The following is a 25,712-nucleotide window of genomic DNA, read 5'->3' as shown; positions in this document are numbered from 1 at the left end:
AACAGGTTTTTAGAAATGTTTGCAAGTTTATAAAGAAACAAAATAGAAATACCTTATTTACATAAGTATTCAGACCCTTTGCTATGAGACTCGAAATTGAGCTCAGTTGCACCTTGTTTCCATTGATCATCTTTGAGATGTTTCTACAACTTGATTGGAGTCCACCTGTGGTAAATTCAATTGATTGGACATGATTTGGAAAGGCACACATAAGGTCCCACAGTTGACAGTGTATGTCAGAGCAAAAACCAAGCCATGAGGTCAAAGGCGGCAGGTAGCTTAGTGTTTAAGAGCGTTGTGCCAGTAACCGAAAGGTCGCTGGTTCTAATCCCTGAGCCAACTAGGTGAAAAATCTGTTTATGTGCCCTTGAGCAAGGCACTTAACCCTAATTGCTCCTGTAAGTCGCTCTGGATAAGAGCGTCTGCTAAAATGTAAATGTAAAAAGGAATTATCCGTAGAGCTCCGAGACAGGATTGTGTCGAGGCACAGGTCTGGGGAAGGGTAACAAAACATTTCTGCAGCATTGAAGGTCCCCAAGAACACAGTGGCCTCCATCATTCTTAAATGGAAGAAGTTTGGAACCACCAAGGCTCTTCCTAGAGCTGGCCACCTGGACAAACTGAGCAATCGGGGGAGAAGGGCCTTGGTCAGGGAGGTGACCAAGAACCCAATGGTCACTCTGACAGAGCTCCAGAGTTCCTCTGTGAAGATGGGAGAACCTTCCAGAAGGACAACCATATCTGCAGCACTCCACAGGCCTTTGTGGTAGAGTGGCCAGACGGAAGCAACTCCTCAGTAAAAGGCACATGATAGCCCGCTTGGAGTTTGCCAGAAGGGCACCTAAAGGACTCTCAGACCATGAGAAACAAGATTCTCTGGTCTGATGAAACCAAGATTGAACTTTTTGGCCTGAATACCAATCGTCACTTCTGAAAGAAACCTGGCACCATCTCTACGGTGAAGCATGGTGGTGGCAGCATCATGCTGTGGGGATGTTTTTCAGCGGCAGGGAATGGGAGACTAGTCAGGATCAAGGGAAAGATGAACAGAGCAAAGTACAGAGAGATCCTTGGTGAAAACCTGCTCCAGAGCGCTTAGGACCTCAGACTGGGGCGAAGGTTCACCTTCCAACAGGACAATGACCCTAAGCACACAGCCAAGACAACGCAGGAGTGGCTTCAGGACAAGTCTCTGAATGTCCTTGAGTGGTCCACCCAGAGCCCGGACTTGAACCCGATCTAACATTTCTGGAGAGGCCTTAAAATAGCTGTGCAGCGACGCTCCCCATCCAACCTGACAGAGCTTGAGAGGATCTGCAGAGAAAAATGGGAGAAACTCCCCAAATACAGGTGTGCCAAGCTTGTAGAGTCATACCCAAGAAGACTTGAGGCTGTAATCACTGCCAAAGGTGCTTCAACAAAGTACTGAGTAAAGGGTCTGAATACTTATGTAAATGTAATATTTCCGTTTTTTATTTTTAATAAATCTGCAAAAAATTATAAAAACCAGATTTTGCTTTCTCATTATGGGGTATTGTGTGTAGATTAATGAGGGACATTTTTTAAATTAATACAGAAGTGGAATACTAGAAGAAAATACCTCACATTTGGAGCATTTGTAACACTGCAAGGAAGTGCAACCTCAAAGCAAACACACGCAAGCCACAAACACATGTTTTACAAGCTTTTTAATGCTTATAAACTTTAATTTGAACACATTTTAAAGTTACAACGATTTAATCCATTTTAGAATAAGGCTGTAACGTAACAAAATGTGGAAAAAGTCAACGGGTCTGAACACTTTCCGAATGCACTGTATATATCCCAATATCAAATGTCGAACAATTATATTTTGTACTAGGTTCACACCCATTTTAGCCAAATCACAGGAACTGTTAGACACTGATATAATCTTTAGAGCACTTTCAGATGGGCTGCTAAGATTTGTGGTCTCTCTAAATTGCGTGCCAGCCACACAGTGTGGCGTCATGGAAGTATAATACCCTACAGACTTTGCCATCTTGCCTGCTGTGATGTAACAATGCAGATATTTCAAGCTGCTCCCATGACAAGACTTAAGTATGCACAAAGAGGTGTGACAAGCCTAAAAGCTCAGACCCACCGGTACGATTGTCAAACGTTTGCCTGCCAACAGTACTTAGCACCTCTGAACAGAGTGTCAGCAGTCAATCTCTTTTGTGTTCACACAGCAAAGACCTTGGAAGTCGTCAGCCGCTCAGCCTTAGGTGGAAGTAGCGTTGTTTGGCAGTGCATATCCGTGCATATTGCTTATGGTCTAGATTCCAAGCTATCTGCGCTAATGTTGCTATTTTGTAGAAAGCCCTTGTTGATACTAGCCGGATGGCAACAGCTAGATAGCTACCTAGCAAGATGACGAATAAACAATTTAATTCACTCTCCATAATCCCATACTGCCAGTGCCATCCCATAGTCAAATGTTTAGCTAGCTAGCTAACGTTAGCATATTCGCTAGCTAGCACAACATAGCTATCTAGCTAAGGACACTGCACTAACTCGGCAGCTAACACTGGCAGCTGTTTCCTGGAAATGAGCTAATCCATTATAATAATTATAATGTCAATACTAGCCACAGTGGTTAGCTTACTTGGAGGAAGTATTTAGGGTTGTGTGCACTTAGCTAGCTACCATCGCATAGCCTACATTGCATATGAAGTGTGACTGATTCATCCGTGGATTCCTTTTTTTGGGAGGACGTGGGCGTTCGTGCTCTTTGATTGACTAGAAGTCAAGTTGTTGGCCACTGATGAGCATTGCGATTCTACAAGTAGAATTGGTAGGTTTGTTGCTACCGGGTCGGCACCCGCATGTACCACTTTTGTTCTAGCAAGAGAAATAACGCTCTTCCACTAAGTACCTATTGGCAGTCTATCAGCAGTGAGATTCTCAGTGTGTTTCATGCTTAAGAGAGGATATTGGCCTAGGATATTGTGGGGCTCAGTTTAGAAAGTTTGAATGCATTTGAGTATTGGCAAATATACTCTATAAACCTACAATGAATAACTAGACTAAACGTTAACATTCACATTATTTTACTACATGGAATGAGTGTTTTAATATTGTCGTTTAAAATTAATACAGAAGTGGAATACTAGAAGAAAATACCTCACATTTGGAGCATTTGTAACAATGCAAGGAAATGCAACCTCAAAGCAAACACACGCAAGGCAAAAACACATGTTTTACAAGCTTTTTAATGCTTATAAACTTTAATTTGAACACTTAAAATTACAATATTCTCAAAAGCAATCAACAAGTAATCCAGAAAAATTTATCATTTAGCCTTTTGGGCATATTCTTGTTGAGATTAAGTCGTCAATTAATTGGTATGGAAAGAATGTATCAACCCACCAGATCATCTAAACGAGATCTTGACCTGACAAAGAAAAGTTGGTAAAGGATGGTTCCAGAGAAAAGTGTTCGCACAGTATCTTGGGTAACATCTGTGGAATATATATGTTTTTTTATCCAGATGAATTTCATGTCAACTTCAGTGTCTACCGTCATTCCTTACTTTGAAAAGTGTCACCTGGCTGGCAGTCAAACGGCAGATGAGATGTTTCTCAGGGAAAAATTCTAGCCTCTCAGCATCAGATGTCCCTTGGCCAAGGTAATTCTAGAGAGCTATCTGAAATGAGATCACATTCGCAGCTTTGATGTCCAGAGCCATGATCGAACTGAAGCCAGTCTTTTTTTCCCTGTGGCTTGTGACTGAGATCAGCGTAAATCATATTTCAAGCCATCACTACTTCAGTAGATTATGCATTTATCATGTTGTATATCCTCCACAGGTTTTTTTTGGTCATTGTAACAATCAATCAGAGATCTACTTCTCATTTGTGTATCCAGTCAGTCAGTGGTCTGAAACATCTGCATGTCCTTACTTGCCTGGCTACGCAGACAAACGCTATGTCACGCCCACAGATGTTAGTTTCTTCTCCGCAATGAGTGTGGATCTGAGTACCTCCCTGATGTGTTGGGCCAGAGCTAGAACACACCTGGGTAAATTCGTCCTTGGCTTTGATACTCTGATTGGTTAGAGACGATCAAATCGCTGATTACTTTGTTTTGTACAATGCCCCTCATGCCCCTCGTCACCACAAATGGCTTCAAAGACTAAAGTATGTAGTGAACGACAGAGCAGCGGTATAATTTTATTGGTCGCGTACATATATTCTGCAGATGTTATTGCAGGTGTAGCGAAATGCTTATGTTCCTAGCTCCAACAGTGCAGTCAGTAATGCCTAACAATAAAAACAATACACGCAAATCCCAAAAATAAACAGAAAGGTATTAAGAAATATAGAAATATTACAATGAGCAATGTCAGAGTCCAGAATATAAATATATATGTATATGATGGTGTGTATAGACATTATGGACAGTATATGAATAGAAAAGGTGTGTTCAGCAGTAGTTATAAAGGATCAGCCTTGACTAGAATACAGTATACACATATGAAGTGGGTAAAACAGTATGTAAACATTATTAAAGTGACCAGTGTTAAATGACTATGTACATAGGGCAGCAGTCTCAAAGGTGCAGGGTTGAGTGCCGGGTGGTAGCCGGCAAGTAACAGTGACTAAAGTTCAGGGCAGTGTACTGGGCGGAGGCCGGCTAGTGGTGACTATTTAACAGACTAATGGCCTGGAAATAGAAGCTGTTTTTCAGTCTCTTGGTCCCAGCTTTGATACACCTATACTGTCTCTGCCTTCTAGATGGTAGCGGGGTGAGCAGGCCGTTGCTCGGTTGGCTGAGGTCCTTGATGATCTTCTTGGCCTTCCTGTGACACTGGGTGCTGTAGATGTCCTGGAAGGCAGGCAGTGTGCCCCTGGTGCTGCGTTGGACTAACCGCACCACCCTCTTGAGAGCCCTGCGGTTGCGGAAGGTGCAGTTGCCGTACCAGGCGGTGATACAACCCAACAGGATGCTCTCAATGGTACATCTGTAGAAGTTTGTGAGGGTCTTAGGGGCCAAGCCGAATTTCTTCAGCCTCCTGAGGTTGAAGAGGCGCTGTTGCGCCTTCTTCACCACACTGACTGTGTGGATGGACTATTTCAGGTGTCAGTGATATGCACGCCAAGGCACTTGAAGCTTTTCACGCTCTCCCCGTCGATGTGGATGGGCTGTATTGTCGTTGTTGGTAATCAGGCCTACCAGTGTTGTGTCGTCTGCAAACTTGATGAAAATGTATGCACTCACTAACTGTAAGTCGCTCTGGATAAGAGCGTCTGCTAAAGGACTAAAATGTAAAATGTAATGATTGAGCTGGAGACGTGCGTGGCCACGCAGTCATGGGTGAACAGGGAGTACAGGAGGGGGCTGAGCACGCACCGTTGTGGGGCCCCCGTGTTTAGGATCAGCATGGCGGAGGTGTTGTTGCCTATCTTCACCACCTGGGATCAGCCCGTCAGGAAGTCCAGGATCCAGTTGCACAGGGCGGGGTTCAGACCCGGGGCCCCGAGTTTAGTGATGAAGTTGGAGGACACTACGATGTTGAAGGCTAAGCAGTAGTCGATGAACAGCATTCTTAAATGGCCAAGTCTCTTGATGATGCTGAGGGAGAGAGCTGGGTCTTAAGCAGTTCTGAGAAGGCCCCTTCATTCATTTGAGAATGGGAGCCCTTGTTATAAAGTCCCTATTTCTAAGATTTTTCTTATTTTCCTCCATTGGATTAATAATGAAAGAACACAGATTAAAGACTTGCTGGTACGTTGCTCCCCCCCTCCCCTTTCAGCCCATCATAGCTAAGTGAAATACTTTTTTCTAAGTGCTTCATCAACCTTGAAGTCTGAGACGATTAGGGGTTTAAGTATTGAAGGGGAAATAAATGTATTTTGGACCCACAAAGTTTCTATGATTATTACAGTGCAGGGTTTCTAAAAAGCCTCATATGTCCAGCCAGACACTTTCCACTGAACTGGATTCCCAGGAACGATGACATAGTTTTGAAGTTGGTCAAAGTTAGAAACAGCCTTTTCCATGCTGACTGCCAAGAGAAGCTTTTAATTAGCAATTGATTATCACCCTGATCCAGAAGTCTTGGACTAATCCCTCTTCACAGATAAGGTGGGCAGTTTGAAATGTCCTCTCATTCCCTGTACATATAACTGCCTCCAATTACAGAAGTCTTATCTAACATCTTGCTCTGCGGTTTCAGCTTGCGGAAATGGAAACATTCAATCCGAAGAAGACTATATATCCCCCTCCATTTTGGGAGGTGTGAGGCATACAAGGCACCTTTGCTCAGAGACCACTATGATTGGATCAGTGGTTTCTGATTTGCTCTGGTTGGGGGAGTGGCATTCGCTTCAGTTTCCTGTTGCAACAAACTCATGTGGTTTCAGTTGAGAAGTGAAGGTTATACGTAAATTCTGAAGTTGAAAGAAACCACAGTTGAGCCAGTACCCTGCCCTGAACTTTAGTCACTGTCACTAGCCGGCTACCACCCGGTACTCAGAGAGACTTCTGCCCTATGTACATAGTCATGGAACACTGGTCACTTTAATAATGTTTAAATACTGTTTTACCCACTTCATATTTATATATAATATATTCTAGTCTAGGCCTATCCTATTTAGTATTGCTGTACATATACTATTATATCCTACATATACTACATACAGTACCAGTCAAAAGTTTGGACACACCTACTCATTCAAGGGTTTTTCTTTATTTTTACTATTTTCTACAATTGTAGAATAATAGTGAAGACATCAAAACTATGAAATAACACATATGGAATCAAAATATATTTTCGATTTGAGATTCTTCAAAGTAGCCACCCTTTGCCTTGATGACAGCTTTGCACACTCTTGGCATTCTCTTGGCACACTCTTGGGATGGTGTTCTTCGGCTTGCAAGCGACCCCCTTTTTCCTCCAAACATAACGATGGTCATTATGGCCATACAGTTCTATTTTTGTTTCATCAGACCAGAGGACATTTCTCCAAAAAGTACGATCTTTGTCCCCATGTGCAGTTGCAAACCGTAGTCTGGCTTTTTATGGCGGTTTTGGAGCAGTGGCTTCTTCCTTGCTGAGCGGGATTTCAGGTTATATAGGACTTGTTTTACTGTGGATATAGATACTTTTGTACCGGCTTCCTCCAGCATCTTCACAAGGTCCTTTGCTGTTGTTCTAGGATTGTTTTTCACTTTTCGCAACAAAGTACGTTATTCTCTAGGAGACAGAACGCGTCTCCTTCCTGAGCGGTATGACGGCTGCGTGGTCCATGCTGTTTATACCTGCATACTATTGTTTGTACAGATGAACGTGGTACCTTCAGGCGTTTGGAAATTGCTCCCAAGGATAAACCAGACTTCTGGAGGTCTACAATTGTCTTTCTGAAGTCTTGGCTGATTTCTTTTGATTTCCCCATGATGTCAAGCAAAGAGTCACTGAGTTTGAAGGTAGGCCTGGAAATACATCCAATTGACTCAAATGATGTCAATTAGCCTATCAGAAGCTTCTAAAGCCATGACATCATTTTCTGGAATTTCCCAAGCTGTTTAAAGGCACAGTCAACTTAGTAAACTTCTGATCCACTGGAATTGTGATACAGTGAATTACAAGTGAAATAATCTGTCTGTAAACAATTGTTGGAAAAATTACTTGTGTCATGCACAAAGTAGATGTCCTAACCGACTTGCCAAAATGATAGTTTGTTAACAAGAAATGTGTGGAGTGGTTGAAAAACTGTATGACATATTCTATCCATATACTGTCCATAATGTCTATACATCCCATCTATACATCCCATCATATACAGTGGGGAGAACAAGTATTTGATACACTGACGATTTTGCACGTTTTCCTACTTACAAAGCATGTAGAGGTCTGTAATTTTTATCATAGGTACACTTCAACTGTGAGAGACGGAATCCAAAACAAAAATCCAGAAAATCACATTGTATGATTTTTAAGTAATAATTTGCATTTTATTGCATGACATAAGTATTTGATCACCTACCAACCAGTAAGAATTCCGGCTCTCACAGACCTGTTAGTTTTTCTTTAAGAAGCCCTCCTGTTCTCCACTCATTACCTGTATTAACTGCACCTGTTTGAACTCGTTACCTGTATAAAAGACACCTGTCCACACAATCAATCAAACAGACTCCAACCTCTCCACAATGGCCAAGACCAGAGAGCTGTGTAAGGACATCAGGGATAAAATTGTAGACCTGCACAAGGCTGGGATGGGCTACAGGACAATAGGCAAGCAGCTTGGTGAGAAGGCAACAACTGTTGGCGCAATTATTAGAAAATGGAAGAAGTTAAAGATGACGGTCAATCACCCTCGGTCTGGGGCTCCATGCAAGATCTCACCTCGTGGGGCATCAATGATCATGAGGAAGGTGAGGGATCAGCCCAGAACTACACGGCAGGACCTGGTCAATGACCTGAAGAGAGCTGGGACCACAGTCTCAAAGAAAACCATTAGTAACACACTAAACCATTAGTAACACACTGCACCGTATTGAGGGGAGGATGGATGGGGCCATGTATCGCGAGATCTTGGCCAACAACCTCCTTCCCCAGTAAGAGCATTGAAGATGGGTCGTGGCTGGGTCTTCCAGAATGACAACGACCCGAAACACACAGCCAGGGCAACTAAGGAGTGGCTCCATAAGAAGCATCTCAAGGTCCTGGAGTGGCCTAGCCAGTCTCCAGACCTGAACACAATAGAAAATCTTTGGAGGGAGCTGAACGTCCGTATTGCCCAGTGACAGCCCCGAAACCTGAAGGATCTGGAGAAGGTCTGTATGGAGGAGTGGGCCAAAATCCCTGCTGCAGTGTGTGCAAACCTGGTTAAGACCTACAGGAAACGTATGATCTCTGTAATTGCAAACAAAGGTTTCTGTACCAAATATTAAGTTCTGCTTTTCTGATGTATCAAATACTTATGTCATGCAATAAAATGCAAATTAATTACTTAAAAATCATACAATGTGATTTTCTGGATTTTTGTTTTAGATTCCGTCTCTCACAGTTGAAGTGTACCTATGATAAAAATTACAGACCTCTACATGCTTTGTAAGTAGGAAACACTGCCGATTTTGCAGGTTATCAAATACTTGTTCTCCCCACTGTACATATATATTTATATTCCGGACTCTGACTTTGCTCGTTCTAATATTTCTATATTTCTTAATTCCATTATTTTACTTTAGATTTGCGTGTATTGTTTTGTAATGTTATACATTACTGCACTGTTGGAGCTAGGAACATATGCATTTCGCTACACCCGCAAGAACATCTGCTAAATATGTGTATGCGACCAATAACATTAGATTTTATTTGACTGAGCATTTCAAAACCATAATTCAAGCTGCAAGAAAACTCAATGCACCCCCACTGCATCAGTGACAAATATCACTATTAGTGACTCAGTAACTTGGGAAACATGCCAATAAAAGCTGTAGATAATATTCCTCCCTCCTAATTCCCTTTGGCCACCCTGCCCTCCCTGTCTCATGAATTTGACCTCACCTAACCCCACTTTCTGATGTCACTGAGAATATTTTCCTCCTTGGCTATTTCTCAGTCTCAAGCACTTTCAAATGACCAACTTTGTTCTGTTTTGATTGTAGAAATGACGCAATGAACATAAATTATCACATTCCTGTAAGCAAATTAATTTCAAGTGGAGGCTTTCCCCATGGAGACAGCCAAACTGTGTTTTGGTCTTAAAGCAGAATATCAAGTGAGGCAAAAATCTCATATTCATTGAACAAATAAATCATAAATCTTCTGTATGCTTTGGTGAGCTCAGCCAGAGTTAACAATATCCCGAGTTTTAAACAGTGAAATTGGCAGCAAAAAACCCTAATAATTTGACTTGAGGCAGATGGAAAATAGTGAATCCCAATAAAAGCCTCCACGCTCTTTTGGCCTCAGACAATTGGAGTTAACAGTGGGGTTTGTGGTTTGCCGTCCTGTCTGTGCTATGCAAATTTCTTCCATGAGGACATTGGTTTGAATTCCTCCTGAGCTCCATCGCTAAAGGTTGCCGGTGACTGTTGGAGTCGTTTGAAGGAGCCCTTTGTGTCGTTTTGGGAACAAAATTGAGAGAGCCACCAATAATAGGCCACAGAATCCCTTCATTATGCGACTGTGTTTTTCTCATTTGGTCCAGAGCGATGCATAGCAAAAAAGCCACTGGACGCGCCATTAGTTCCGGACCACTGGACCGTTGGGGATGGCCCTTTAAATGGAATACTTCTCAATACATCATTTCTAATTGTCCTTCAGTTTGAGGGTTATTGCCATATATGGATGCTTACTTAAATACTAAATTGATTTTTGTTTAATTGAAGCCTTAGTCTACAGAACTGTCACTATTAATTACTGTACATATATATGAATGTTCTTGCTTGTGGTATGAAGATTTATGAAAGTGTAAGCAATAGCCTGACTTTAGTCTTGAGTTTGGTTTTAAAACAACTTTAAAGTGCTGATATGTGAAGTAAGCAAAATTTGACTTCATTCATGCCAAGTCATCAACTGAATGCTCCCAGTGTGTATGCCAAAGCCACAAGCGTAGCCATGCTGGCCATGTGTAACATGAGCAAGGCTCTTGACCAGGAATTCAGTCTGCTGGTTGCCAGACGTGGAAAGTCACATTGGTTTTGGGAATGTGGCCTATAAGTAATTTTTTTAACACCAACTTTTATTTATCTTGTTTAACACATCTTTACTTAACCATCACATGAAATTAGATTTGACACTGGCTGAGTTGCTCTTAGTATCAAGTGCCCTCAGCTTAATTTAGCCTGGCCGAGAACATCTTTTCATAAATTCAATATGTAGCATGTGGCTGAAGTTCACACCATGGAACAGGTTTTGTTCTTAAGTAACTGGCCGTCAAACATTTATGTAGTGTATGTAAACCCTTGTTCCTTCCTGTGTTTCTAACCCTCAATGACCCTCTTGTTTCTCACAGTTTCATACTTTCCATATTGACTAACCCCTTTGCTGTTGCTTTCTCTGCTCAAACCCTATGAGACAAAATGTTCCAGCTCACTACATTTCAAGCTCAGTGTGTAGAGCATTTCATGCAGACTGAGGTTAGCCTTGAAGATCAGTTGAGCAGATTTGTAAACATAAATCTCTAAATAGCTAAATAAATAAGTACCTTTCCAACTGTTATGCCAACTTTAAACTCCTGTTTATCAAGATGCTATAAGTGGGTTGATACACCTGTATTACTGGAATACAATTTTAAACATGGCACCCCATCATCACAGTCTGCTATTGTTTCAGTTAATCCATTGACCTTTTCTTTGTGTGTGCTGAGCTGGACATCCTCAGGGTCATGACGCCATGTTTGTCTCCAGTTTCAGGAGCTGCAGGTGGACAGAGAGATCCTGCTGACCTCCAACCGGAGCTTGGCCGAGGAGAGCATCGCCAAGCGACCCCGCCTCAACAACGGCAAACTCCAGCTGGCCGAGAAATACAAGGAGCTGGCCAATCTGGCAACCGTCTGTTGGGAAAAACAGAGCCGGCTCGGTGAGTCTACATGTGCCCGAGAGAGACAGAGGAAACAGAGGAGAAAGGAAGGGAAGACTGTCTCTGTTTCTTTCTATTACCGGATGTTCATGGAATAATGCTGTCCGCCATGAGTCAGGATTAAGAATATACACAGACATCTGGATAAGAATTTATGTAAATATATGTCTTATTGTCTGTGTGATCATAGACCAGTGAATGAGGTTTTGATGAGCTGTTGTAGCAGACTATTTTTGATGTAAGCTGCAAAATCTACAATGGTTTATTAATAACATCCAAACAACCCCAGGGCGTGTGCCTTTGTGTCGGTGGAAACACATCACAGAGCAACACGGTTCCATAACAACACACCCTAATGTCCGCGGTGTTTAATTTATGAGGCAGTGCTGACCAGTGTCACAACCTCTTGTGTGGATTGTTATTCCATATGAGTGGTTGGCTGGGTGAAATCTGCTGGCATTGTTGGGATCCAAACCCTGGTCCACCCCCTCCCATCGTCCCCCTCATGGGTGTGAGGGGTGGAGCCAGAGGTGGGGGTGTAGCAGAGCTATCGTATCCCCATGGGTGAGCTCAGGCCATGGGGTTCCCACCTGGCTGTTCCACCCCACTTTCAACACTAGCCAAGAATAACCACTGGAGCAGGTATGAAATAGGAGCCCTGCTCCACATGAGGCTGTTTCACTTCCCAAACAGTGAACAGGGTCGCTGCTCTTAGTAGAGCTGCTTTTTTGATATTCTATTTGGCCAAAAATGACTAAATATTATTGTGTTCCTCCCTGTTTTCTTCTTGGCAGTGTAAGAAGCTGACTGTTTTCTCAGAGTCAGACAGACTCACACATCTCAGTCACCTTTGGCTCGCTGAACCAAATAATATGTTATTCAAACAGACAAAAATATAAACTGAATACAGTACAAAATCCTTTTTCATAGATATGGTACTGTTCATGCAACTTGCTTAGCTACCCACAGTGAACTAGGCAGAAACCTCAGCACCCAAAGAAGAACAATCACTCTAACCTCATCGGGCTGAGTAATTGCATGGTTTAGTCCGCGGTGGCCCTCATTGTCTTACCTCGTGTTTGCTAAGAGACAAAGGGGCACTTATTGAAGCAGTCCTGCCGAGACTTGAGAGAGAAAGCTTCAGTCTCGCTTTCTTTTCTTAAGCGGTAATCTCAGTTTGAACTCCTCTCAGAATCTTCAACACCTCGGGCTCGGCACACTGAGAATTCATGATTTAGATTATGGAAATTTAGGGGGAGCACAAAAAGATTAGCTTTAAGTCTACCAGGTGCATCAATTTATGCAGTAGATATGAGGACAAGCATAGGAATGAGATTGCAACACCTCCCCACCCTTCTTCCATTCAATCCCGACCCACATTCTCCTACAGCCTCAGCCAGTGTTCTAGCATTCAAAGCAAACAAGGAGATATTAATTATATGTTGACTTTCACCACCCATCCTCTCCCCTCCCCACCAAGTGGTGCTGCAAATATATTTGTCAGGCCTTTTGTCTGCTGCTAGCAGGTAGTTCAAAGACAAGGGCAAGTTTCACATGACTGTAGAGAACTGCTTCCAAAAGCCTCTGAAGGCAGGAGGCCCACCCCTCTGGCTGGGTTTTCTCTGCTGTAACTGTGTGCAAGCTCACCAGCTAATGGTCATGGTAAAGATTGGGCGCATCAATGCCAGCAGGAAACTGACCAGTTGTCAGGGGATTTTGGTGGGTGGAAAGGGGCTTTGTCTTTGCATAGCAGAGTCATGCTGTTGACAGGATGACAGCAGAGCTGCACCACTAGGGTATGTGAGAACTCTTAGCTTTAGCAGAGCAGTAGCCACTCAGTGGAGGAAGCCTTAAACCACTCTTCCTGAATCCTGAGCCTCATGGGTGAAACACAGAAATATTTTACTTCTTCATGAGTCGGGATAAAGCAGGTGCTGTTCAGCTCCACAGATGTTTAAATTAGTTAACTATTTTGATGTTTAGACAAATGTATCCATATTATGTACAGATTAGGAAATCTCAAAAGCACCCGATTTAAACTGGTCCTTGTGTACAACCGGCATGTTTTGGAGCCCGTTGTTTCTCCCCTTTTCTCCCTTTCTACAGCCTTAGCAGCTGTCCAATGATGGAACGAGGGTGGAATGTTCACCTTCCTGCCACCACACACACACACACACACACACACACACACACACACACACACACACACACACACACACACACACACACACACACACACACACACACACACACACACACACACACACACACACACACACTGTACCAACACTCCAGCTGCACCAGCAAAGCAGGATGGGTGGGAGTCCTTCCTTCCTCCACAAAACATCTGATTCTCATTTGGCCCGACGAGGGAGGAAAATCGTGAGAAAAAAAAGGAATAATTCCTGAGGCAAGCAATCGCAGAAGAGTTAGAGTCTAACTGTTAGACTGTGTTCTGGCTCAAGGCAAAGACCTATTGCCTAATGCAGCTTGCTTAGAGATGGAAGACATTGAAGGGATAATCCACCCCCAGAAATAAAAATCATGAAACTCCTGTCAATTTGGTGAAAGCTTATGTTCTATCAGTGGGTAAAATAATTGTTTCCCCCATGATTTATCTTCTAAGTGGTCCATCTGTGAAATCAGGAAATCGTGTAGGAGTGCATCATAGCTACATGGTTCTTGTAATAGGGGATAACACACTATAACATTTCATAATGCTTTTCAAACAATTGTCTGCACTCTAGATCTCCAAATCAGCCAATAGATGTTATGGGCATACTTGTCTAGAACACATCCATCCGTTTATATCATCATGAAAAAGTATGTACAGTATTTCGCTTAGATGTGCTCAATCTAAACAGTGTACCAAATTATTCAGCTCAGTTTCTCCTTCAAGTACCATCTCGCAATGCTACTTGAAGATGAAAACACGTTTTCCCTGTGTGTCTGTTAGGTGGTGGGCCGAAGCCAAAAAACTTGAAGGATCTCTATGGGCCTAATAGTAAAGATTTGTTGTTTAACTGGATGTTTTCATCTGATTGTCAAACAATTAGGCTACTTCAAAAGGCTCATGTAGGCAGGAAAAAATAGCTTTTAAGCCTCATTTAGCAATTTTTATGCTTATAATTTCCAACATTTGGTAAGCTAAATAGCCTACCAAATGTTGGAAATTATAAGCATAAAAATTGCTAAATGAGGCTTAAAAATGTGTGAACTTGTCTATAATTAGATACATGCAGCTTCTCTTCTGTCATTACTTGAGGCTCGTTTAGAATACTAAATAAAGCCTTGCTCACCAGAATGTCATAAACCGATAGAATGATCAATGCATCATCAACAATCTAATTGACATCGGTAAAGTTCTCTTTCATTTCTGCTATCAATTGCTGATGCTCCAGATACTCAACTAGTCTCAAGAAGGCCAGTTTTATTGCTTCTTTAATCAGCACAACAGTTTTCAGCTGTGCTAACATAATTGCAAAAGGGTTTTCTAATGAGCAATTAGCCTTTTAAAATGATAAACTTGGATTAGCAAACACAACGTGCCATTGGAACACAGGACTGATGGTTGCTGATAATGGGCCTCTGTACGCCAATGTAGATATTCCATAAAAAATCAGCCCTTTCCAGCTACAATAGCCATTTACAACATGAACAATGTCTACACTGTATTTCTGATCAATTTGATGTTATTTTAATGGACAAAAAAATTGCTTTTCTTTCGAAAACAAGGACATTTCTAAGTGACCCCAAACTTTTGAACGGTAGTGTATATAGGTAGGAGCTACCAAATGTCATTTTTGGTGAGTTTGGACATTTACAAGCGAATGTGAACAAGAGACGTGCAAATTAACAAAGTTTTGACACATGCTTGTCTGAAGGAAGAACAGTACTGGCTCTGGTTCAGCATGTGTACACGCTGTGTCTGTGTGGAGTCTGGAGTCGCTAGGGCAACAGGCCTGTCTGCTCTGAGAAGACGGGGGGAGGAGCAGATGGGCCGAGAACGGAGAGGAGAAAAAACCGTAAGAAAATCAAGATAGCATTGGCAGCTGTACAGATTTCTCAAACATGGCAGAAAGCTACCACTATACCATGCCCCATCTGCTTATTAATTCAGCCACTTACTTAGATAACTAGCAAGTTAAACTTAGGGTTCACGTTAACGCCGAATTCTGCATTTTTCACGCAGAGAAAAAAGATAAAAACGCACAAGAAATATCTTGGTGTGTTTTTTAAAACGCAGATCTAAAATGCTTCTTATTAAGGAAAACATTAGGGAATGTAGCTGGCTACATTCTTTCTATGATAAACTTTGCAAATATGATGGCCATGCATTGTTATTTTTAGCTGCTGAAGGCACTGGCTGCTAACTGTGTTGCTGTTGCCAGACTGTGGTAAAGTAAAGATGAAGCCACAGAGTTGCTACACACTCAGCGTCAGTCTGGAGAGCAAGCACTATGCTCTAACATCCTCTGCTTGCACACTGTCTCTTTTGATCTGAGAAACCATTCTGTACAAATCACATTACACAAGATGCTGGTGTGCATTTTCTCTGCCTCATCTACATCCTAAAAGATTTTGGGGAGTCTCTACCAAACTTGTCATAGGGAGGAATAGATGATGTCAGCACAGTGTATTGTGTTATAAAAAGCTTTGAGGAGACAGGGTGACACATTCAGGAAACATCAGTGTGCATCTCTTTGTGTGAAGCCCATCAAGCTAATTTTATCATCCCCATTCAAGCTGAGCAGCACCAGTCAGCGGTATTTATCTCCACAGATCAAATAACACCCACTGTTATTGACAGGAAGAGTGTCTGTGTGTGTGTGTACATATGTGTGTGTGTGAGGGGGCTTTCGTTTTGCTGTATGAAGTGGCCTCGGAGCTTGTGTGCTTTGTCTTTTTCATCCTGACCTAATTTGAGAGAGAAGACATGTTGGGCTATGTAGGCATCTAAACTGGGCCAGGGTCCTGCAGGGTTATAATTTACTGCTGACCCACTGGCTAATTCTGAACACTCAAATATTCCAAGCCCTGCGAGGCCGCATCTGTGATACTATGACCTATTTGCGTGGCATCAGTATGAGCTGATAGATACAGTACATTAACATTGGAAAATATGAGATTCCTTTGGACACATGGCCTTAAATTGACGTCTAGCTGCAGTGCTTCAGGCATACCAGTCAGCAGGAATTCTATCTAATAGCCATTGACGAGACAATGTCAGCTGCAGTTCAATCATGAAATCGGTCTTCTGTTGGCTTGCTTGGAGACCTTTATACTGTATGCTTTACTGAAAGAGTTGTCCAAGGAAGTGTTTGGAAGGACACTGTAGTTTCAAAGGATTTCACAAAATGTTCAGTGTACTGCATTCTCTTTTTCAAATGTCTTATCAATAATCAGTTCATATACAGATTAACATGGGCCTGTTTCTACTGTGGTCAGTGTTTTGTCAATAAAATCCATTACCAGATCTGCCAACCTTGAATAATTTTTATGAGTACCACTTTTATGAGTACCAGTGCGGTGGCGGTGGCACCCCGGGCCCCACGACGACGCACCCGACACCTACCCCGCTCAAATCAACTTTAATTTGTCACCTGCACCGAATACAACGGGTGTAGACTTTACTGTGAAATGCTTACTTACGGGCCCTTTCCCAACAATGCAGTTAAAAAGTAATTCAAAATTAGCAAGATAAAAAAAGGAAATAGTAACACAATAAAATACCAATAACAACGCTATATACAAGGTGTACCGGTACCGAGTCAATGTGCAGGGGTACGGAGTAGTTGTGCTAATATGTACATGTAGGAAGGGGTAATAGTTACTAGGCAATCAGGACAGATAATAAACAGAGTAGCAGCAGCGTATGTGAAGTGTGTGAAAGAGTGTGAAAGTGTGTCTGTGTGTGCGTTTTGTGTGTGTGAGCATATGTAGGGTGTGTGTGTACAGTATGTGTTTGTTGGAGTGTCAGTGTAGTATGTGTGAGTTTGTGGGTAGAGTCCAGTGAGTGTGCATAGAGACAGTTCAAGAGAGTCAGTAAAAAAAAAAGGGGGTCAATGCAAATAGTCCGGGTAGCCATTTGATTAACTGTTCAGCAGTCTTATGGCTTGGGGGTAGAAGCTGTTCACGAGCCTTTTGGTCCCAGACTTGGCGCTCCAGTACCGCTTGCCTTGCAGTAGCAGAGAGAACAGTCTATGACTTGGGTGGCAAATGCACCTTTTTAGCCTAATAATGATGTTGGCAGAAGACTGCCTCAGTAGGAATGGTAGGCTATAGACTTATGGGTACTTGGCAATTGGCTGCTCTTCAGTAGCTAACTAGAAATGTGTTTAAATGTATATTCAGGGCTGTCCCTGGGATTTTCTGACAACGTGGTGCTGATGTAGGCCTAAGGTCGGGTAGGGGAGAGGTCCGGAGGGGGTCAGTGAAGTTGGAGCAAGAAGTTAGCGCATTTTGCATTTTTGAAAAACCTGTAACTGCTATTTCCTGAACCCTAGAGTCTTAAATGATATCAAACAATGTAGCCAACACAGTAGTCTAGTGTTTGATCCTAAATGAAATTGAGGTGGTCTCAATGACACTTTCACATGTTCTAGGTTAAATTTAGGGGTAATGATTAATGTAATTAGTAGGTGTCAATTTTGTTTGGGGACAAAATTCAGAATAATTAAATTACTGGATGCAATGTAGTAGTCTAGCCTACTGTATTTGGAGTATGAAACAACTGAACTACACTTATATGAGCTTGCTACCATTCATTCAACATGCCTTGTTGTTGTTGGTGAACTGGCTATTATCACATCATTAGCATCCTACTGTTGACATACAGCTACAGTGCATTACACTTTGTTACATTACAGCCTTATTCTAAAATGGATTAAATCGTTTTCCCCCCCTCATCAATCTACACACAATAGCCTATAATGACAAAGCAAAAACAGGTTTTATTAAATTTTAGCAAATGTACTAAAAATAAAAAACGGAAATATACATTTACATAAGTATTCAGACCCTTTACTCAGTACTTTGTTGATGCACCTTTGGCAGCGATTACAGCATTGAGTCTTCTTGGGTATGACGCTACAAGCTTGGCACACCTGTATTTGGGGAGTTTCTCCCATTCTTCTCTGCAGATCCTGTCAAGCTCTGTCAGGTTGGATGGGGAGCGTCGCTGCACAGCTATTTTCAGGTCTCTCCAGAGATGTTCGATCGGGTTGAAGTCCGGGCTCTGACTGGGCCACTCAAGGACATTCAGAGACATCCCGAAGCCACTCCTGCGTTGTCTTGGCTGTGTGCATAGGGTTGTTGTCCTGTTGGAAGTTGAACCTTCGCCCCAGTCTGAGGTCCTGAGCGCTCTGGAGCAGGTTTTCATCAAGGATCTCTGTACTTTGCTCCGTTCATCTTTCCCTCGACACTGAAAAACATCCCCACTGCATGATGCTGCCACCACCATGCTTCACCATAGGGATGGTGCCAGGTTTCCTTCAGACGTGACGCTTGGCATTCAGGCCAAAGAGTTCAATATTGGTTTCATCAGACCAGAGAATCTTGTTTCTCCTGGTCTGAAAGTCCTTTAGGTGCCTTTTGGCAAACTCCAAGCGGGCTGTTAAGTGCCTTTTACTGAGCAGTGGCTTCCATAAAGGCCTGATTGGTGGAGTGCTGCAGAGGAACTCTGGAGCTCTTTCAGAGTGACCATCGGGTTCTTGGTCACCTCCCTGACCAAGGCCATTCTTCCCCGATTGCTAATTTTGGCCGGGCGGCCAACTCTAGGAAGAGTCTTGGTGGTTCCAAACTACTTCCATTTAAGAATGATGGAGGCCACTGTGTTCTTGGGGACCTTCAATGCTGCAGAAATGTTTTGGTACCCTTGCCCAGATCTGTGCCTCGACACAATCCTGTCTCGGAGCTTTACAGACAATTTCTTCGACCTCATGGATTTTTTTTTTGCTCTGACATGCACTGTCAACTGTGGGACCTTATATAGACAGGTGTGTGCCTTTCCAAATCATGTCCAATCAATTGAATTTACCACAGATGGATTCCAATCAAGTTGTAGAAACATCTCAAGGATGATCAATGGAAACAGAATGCACCTGAGCTCAAGTTCGAGTCTCATAGCAAAGAGTCTGAATACTTATGTAAATAAGGTAATTATTTTCTTTAGTTTTAATACATTTGCACACAAAAAATTAAAGCTGTTTTCACTTCGTCATTATGGGGTATTGTGTGTAGGTTGATGAGGAATAAGGAATAAGAATAAGGCTGTAACGTAACAAAATGTGGAAAAAGTAGGGCTTACATTCATACAGTAAGTCAGGCTATGTCAGATTTCTATAGCTCCTGTATCTTGGCACAATCGGCTATCGTGTTTCGCTCTTAACTGAAAGGTTAGTAGTTCAAGCCCACCCAGGGATGCGTTGCTTTCATGAGTTCACCATTGCTTCAGATAAGAGGGGCAGCTAACTGACCATATCTTGTTTTCTGAAAACAGTGGGGAGCAAAAGTCTCAATCCTCTGCTGTGGGTGTCAGCGCGCCAACTGCCACTCCCAGAGGCTTGATTTGATTTATTAGGATCCCCATTTGCCGACACCCATTAGCCAGCTAGTCTGGGGTGGTGTTGCTCCCCCCCCCCCCCTCCAACCATTCCGCCCAGAGAAGGACCGGGTAGTGCTATTGTTTTAGCCAGTTAGCCTCCAGCCCTGCTGAATTATTTCTCCCCTCAATGTAGGTCAAATGCAGCTGCTCCTGGAGTGTTTGTTTGGCTGTCTGTCGCCTTCCATTACACCCCCAACAATTGGAGCACAGGGTCATGCACGTGGCACACCTCGCCTCACCATTTCCCCTTCATGCATGCGTGGTTCTCACGTATATGAAGGTACATGTTCACACAGCTCTTGCCAGAAGAGGCCTTACTGTTGGTTAGGATTATTAATGGGCTTGTTGTTGGAACGTTCACTATGGTTTGTTGTTTTATGTGTTTATCCACTGCCTGTGGTGCTCAGAATAAACCATTATCATTGGTTGACTGAAGTGACTTGTTGGGTCTTTAAAAGGGAACATCTTGTGGAGACACGTTCAACTAAAACTGGTAAAAACACCAGTCAATCAAATGTATTTATAAAGCCCTTTTTACATCAGCAGATGTCACAAAGTGCTATACAGAAACCCAGCCTAAAACCCCAAACAGCAAGCAATGCAGATGTAGAAGCACGATGGCTAGGAAAAACTCCCTAGAAAGGCAGGAACCTACTAAGAAACCTAGAGAGGAACCAGGCTCTGAGGGGTGACCAGTCCTCTTCTGGCTGTGCTGGGTGGAGATTATAAGAGTACATGGCCATTTAAGGCCAGATTGTTCTTCAAGATGTTCAAACGTTCATAGATGACCAGCAGGGTCAAATAATCATCAGTGGTTGTAGAGGGTGCAACAGGTCAGTACCTCAGGAGTAAATGTCAGTTGGCTTTTCATAGCCGAGCATTCAGAGGTCGAGACAGCAGGTGCGGTAGAGAGCGAGAGAGAGTCGAAAACAGCAGGTCCGGGACAAGGTAGCACGTCCGGTGAACATGTCAGGGTTCCCTAGCCTCAGGCAGAACAGTTGAAACTGGAGCAGCAGCACGACCAGGTGGACCGGGGACAGCCAGGAGTCATCAGGCCAGGTAGTCCTGAGGCAAGATCCTTGGGCTCAGGTCCTCCGGGAGGAGAGGGAGAGAGAGAGAATTAGCGGGAGCATACTTAAATTCACACAGGACACCAGATAAGACAGGAGAATTACACCAGATATAACAGACTGACCCTAGCCCCCCTGCACATAGACTACTGCATTATAGATACTGGAGACTGAGACAGGGGTGGGTCGGGGGACACTGTGGCCCCGTCCGACGATACCCCCAGACAGGGCCAACCAGGCAGGATATAACCCCACCCACATTGCCAAAGCACAGCCCCCACACCACTAGAGGGACATCAACAGACCACCAACTTACTACCCTGAGACAAGGCTGAGTATAGCCCACGAAGATCTCCTCCACGGCACGAGCCCGAGGGGGCGCAAAACCGGACAGGAAGATCACGTCTGTGACTCAACCCACTCATGTGACGCACCCCTCCTAGAGACGGCATGGAAGAGCACTAGTAAGCCAGTGACTCAGCCCCCGTAATAGGGTCAGAGGCAGAGAATCCCAGTGGAGAGAGGGGAGCCGGCCAGGCAGAGACAGCAAGGGCGGTTCGTCGCTCCAGTGCCTTGCCATTCACCTTTGCACCCCTGGGCCAGACTACACTCACTCATAGGACCTACTGAAGAGATGAGTCTTCAGTAAAGACTTAAAAGTCGAGACCGAGTCTGCGTCTCTCACATGGATAGATAGACCATTCCATAAACATTGAGCTCTATAGGAGAAAGCCCTGCCTCCAGCTGTTTGCTTAGAAGTTCTAGGGACAATAAGGAGGCCTGCGTCTTGTGACCGTAGTGTACGTGTAGGTATGTACGGCAGGACCAAATCGGAGAGATAGGTAGGAGCAAGCCCATGTAGTGCTTTGTAGGTTAGGCCTGATTCACACAGTCTCCTCTGAACAGTTGATGTTGAGATGTGTCTGTTACTTGAACTTTGTGAAGCATTTATTTGGGCTGCAATCTGAGGTGCAGTTAACTCTAATGAACTTATCCTCTGTAGTAGAGGTCACTCTGGGTCTTCCTTTCCTGTGGCGGTCCTCATGAGAGCGCTTTATGGTTTTTGCGACTGCACTTGAAGAAACTTTCAAAGTTCTTGAAATGTTCCGTATTGACTGACCTTCATGCAAACTCCAAGCGGGCTGTTAAGTGCCTTTTACTGAGCAGTGGCTTCCATAAAGGCCTGATTGGTGGAGTGCTGCAGAGGAACTCTGGAGCTCTTTCAGAGTGACCATCGGGTTCTTGGTCACCTCCCTGACCAAGGCCCTTCTTCCCCGATTGCTAATTTTGGCCGGGCGGCCAACTCTAGGAAGAGTCTTGGTGGTTCCAAACTACTTCCATTTAAGAATGATGGAGGCCACTGTGTTCTTGGGGACCTTCAATGCTGCAGAAATGTTTTGGTACCCTTCCCCAGATCTGTGCCTCGACACAATCCTGTCTCGGAGCTTTACAGACAATTTCTTCGACCTCATGGCTTTTTTTTTTGCTCTGACATGCACTGTCAACTGTGGGACCTTATATAGACAGGTGTGTGCCTTTCCAAATCATGTCCAATCAATTGAATTTACCACAGATGGATTCCAATCAAGTTGTAGAAACATCTCAAGGATGATCAATGGAAACAGAATGCACCTGAGCTCAAGTTCGAGTCTCATAGCAAAGAGTCTGAATACTTATGTAAATAAGGTAATTATTTTCTTTAGTTTTAATACATTTGCACACAAAAAATTAAAGCTGTTTTCACTTCGTCATTATGGGGTATTGTGTGTAGGTTGATGAGGAATAAGGAATAAGAATAAGGCTGTAACGTAACAAAATGTGGAAAAAGTAGGGCTTACATTCATACAGTAAGTCAGGCTATGTCAGATTTCTATAGCTCCTGTATCTTGGCACAATCGGCTATCGTGTTTCGCTCTTAACTGAAAGGTTAGTAGTTCAAGCCCACCCAGGGATGCGTTGCTTTCATGAGTTCACCATTGCTTCAGATAAGAGGGGCAGCTAACTGACCATATCTTGTTTTCTGAAAACAGTGGGGAGCAAAAGTCTCAATCCTCTGCTGTGGGTGTCAGCGCGCCAACTGCCACTCCCAGAGGCTTGATTTGATTTATTAGGATCCCCATTTGCCGACACCCATTAGCCAGCTAGTCTGGGGGTGGTGTTGCTCCCCCCCCAGTATTGACTGACCTTCATGTCTTAAAGTAATGATGGACTGTCGTTTCTCTTGCTTATTTGAGCTGTTATTGCCATAATATAGACTTGGTATTTTACCAAATAGGGCTATCTTCTGTATAACACCCCTACCTTGTCACAACACAACTGATGGGCTCAAACGCATTAAGAAGGAAAGAAATTCCACAAATTAACTTTTAAGAAGGCACACCTGTTAATTGAAATGCATTCCAGGTGACTACCTTATGAAGCTGGTTGAGAGAACACCAAGAGTGTGCAAAGCTGTCATCAAGGCAAAGGGTGGCTACTTTGAAGAATCTCAAATATCAAATATATTTTGATTTGTTTAACACTTTTTTGGTTACTACATGATTCATATTTATTTCATAGTTTTGATGTCTTCACTATTATTCTACAATGTAGAAAATAGTAACAATTAAAGAAAAACCCATGAATGAGTAGGTGTGTCCAAACTTTTGACTGGTACTGTATATAAAAACATTTTCTTAAAGTACTAATGTTACTGTCATTACACTTTTTGGTGTTTTGTAACAAATGTCTCTTTCCATTCATCAAATGGCTTGAGTGCACAGTGCTGAAATAATGCTGGAATTATTTTGGAGTGGACAAACATGCGCAGGTAGCATACTTTTTGTATTTGTTTGACAACAAGATGACTGGTTATGTTCATGCCAAATTAAAAAGGTAATAACAAAATACCATTAAATTGTGTCTTTACTATTAGACCCATAAAAAAAAGTAGGTTCCATGAAAAAAATTGAGACTCCCGAATGTCATGGTTTAATGCCTACCGATGACACTGCAAACATTATTCAATGGAAGTGGAACCTTGTGTGTGGACGCCTCTCTCACGGGTTGGTTGACAGGCTGAGAGAAGCGCCAGAGGTTTTTCTTCAGCTGAGCAAACCTCAATGTTTTGAAATGTTTGCTCACAGGCAACGTTTACAGCTCCCCAGCCCCTCTCACCGAGACAAAAGAAAGTCCTCTGTGGTCCTCTGTAGCTCAGCTGGTAGAGCACGGCGCTTGTAACGCCAAGGTAGTGGGTTCGATCCCCGGGACCACCCATACACAAAAAATGTATGAACGCATGACTGTAAGTCGCTTTGGATAAAAGCGTCTGCTAAATGGCATATTATTATTATATTTATCTCCCTTCACTACCCTAAAGGTTATTTGTGTTTTAAAATGATTTAATCTCTCCTGGTTTCTCATTGACTGAACCACCCTCAGTCTTGAGCTAGTCATAAGTCACTCTTTTTGGTAAGCTCTTTTATGTAATTAACTGCTCCCTCTGTCTCTGTCATTCCCTGTGAATCAATTATGTTTATTTGTCCTTGCAGATGCCCACACACAGAAGCACAGCCTCCAAACAGCACAAAATCTTCTCCACGAAGACGTGGCGCGTGCTGAGGAACAGTCTGAGGTAAATCCAAAGCCTGAGCTCGATTGTTGGGTCTTAGCATAAACCACTGAGTGCGTTCTTTGCATTGTCAGCACTAGTGTAGAATAATTGAAAAGCCTCCATGCAAGTCGACAGCCAGGCCACTTTTGTTCATTCTGTTCTCCAGTAAAATCGGACAGATTCTAGGAATAGTCCATGAAACTCATGCATACTTGAGTATTTAAGGCTGCGGGAGTTAGGATCCACACTGTACTGGTTGCCTTTTTCAAGCGAGATCAAACAAAGGATTTTGTGCAAAGTTTTGTGCACTATACTACATCTGGCAACGATTTCAATAGAAATGTCTACAATTTGAACGAGAACATTTGCCTTGACCTTATGATTTTAAAATTTCAGGTCTTTCAAATGTTAATTTTCTTATTAAACGCACAATGTTATTGACGACCAGATGGTTAACAGAAATCCACACAGACCTCACGATACGATATTATCATGATTCGATATGTGTGATATGTATTATTGCGATTCGATGTTCCAAACATATTGCTCAACATACAGTGGGGAAAAAAAGTATTTAGTCAGCCACCAATTGTGCAAGTTCTCCAACTTAAAAAGATGAGATAGGCCTGTAATTTTCATCATAGGTACACGTCAACTATGACAGATAAAATTAGGGAAAAAAATCCAGAAAATCACATTGTAGGATTTTTTATGAATTTATTTGCAAATTATGGTGGAAAATAAGTATTTGGTCACCTACAAACAAGCAAGATTTCTGGCTCTCACAGACCTGTAACTTCTTCTTTAAGAGGCTCCTCTGTCCTCCACTCGTTACCTGTATTAATGGCACCTGTTTGAACTTGTTATCAGTATACAAGACACCTGTCCACAACC

General features: G+C 42.9%; 1 protein-coding gene across 1 annotated transcript in view; it reads left to right on the top strand.

The window, feature by feature from the left end:
- The window catches only part of LOC311136175 (vacuolar protein sorting-associated protein 37D-like), a 42,031-nt gene that overhangs the window by 2,476 nt on the left and 13,843 nt on the right, over positions 1 to 25,712 (top strand). Inside the window, exons 2-3 of the mRNA XM_084170270.1 lie at positions 11,380 to 11,551; positions 24,757 to 24,839. Of these exons, the coding sequence (XP_084026396.1) occupies positions 11,380 to 11,551; positions 24,757 to 24,839 (255 nt within the window). The remainder of the gene's footprint in view (positions 1 to 11,379; positions 11,552 to 24,756; positions 24,840 to 25,712) is intronic.

This window comes from Coregonus lavaretus (genome assembly GCF_964263955.1).
Source record: "Coregonus lavaretus genome assembly, chromosome: 10".
Lineage (NCBI taxonomy): Eukaryota > Metazoa > Chordata > Actinopteri > Salmoniformes > Salmonidae > Coregonus > Coregonus lavaretus.
Note: the sequence above shows the minus strand (reverse complement) of the source record. Positions and strands in the feature narration are given on the sequence as shown.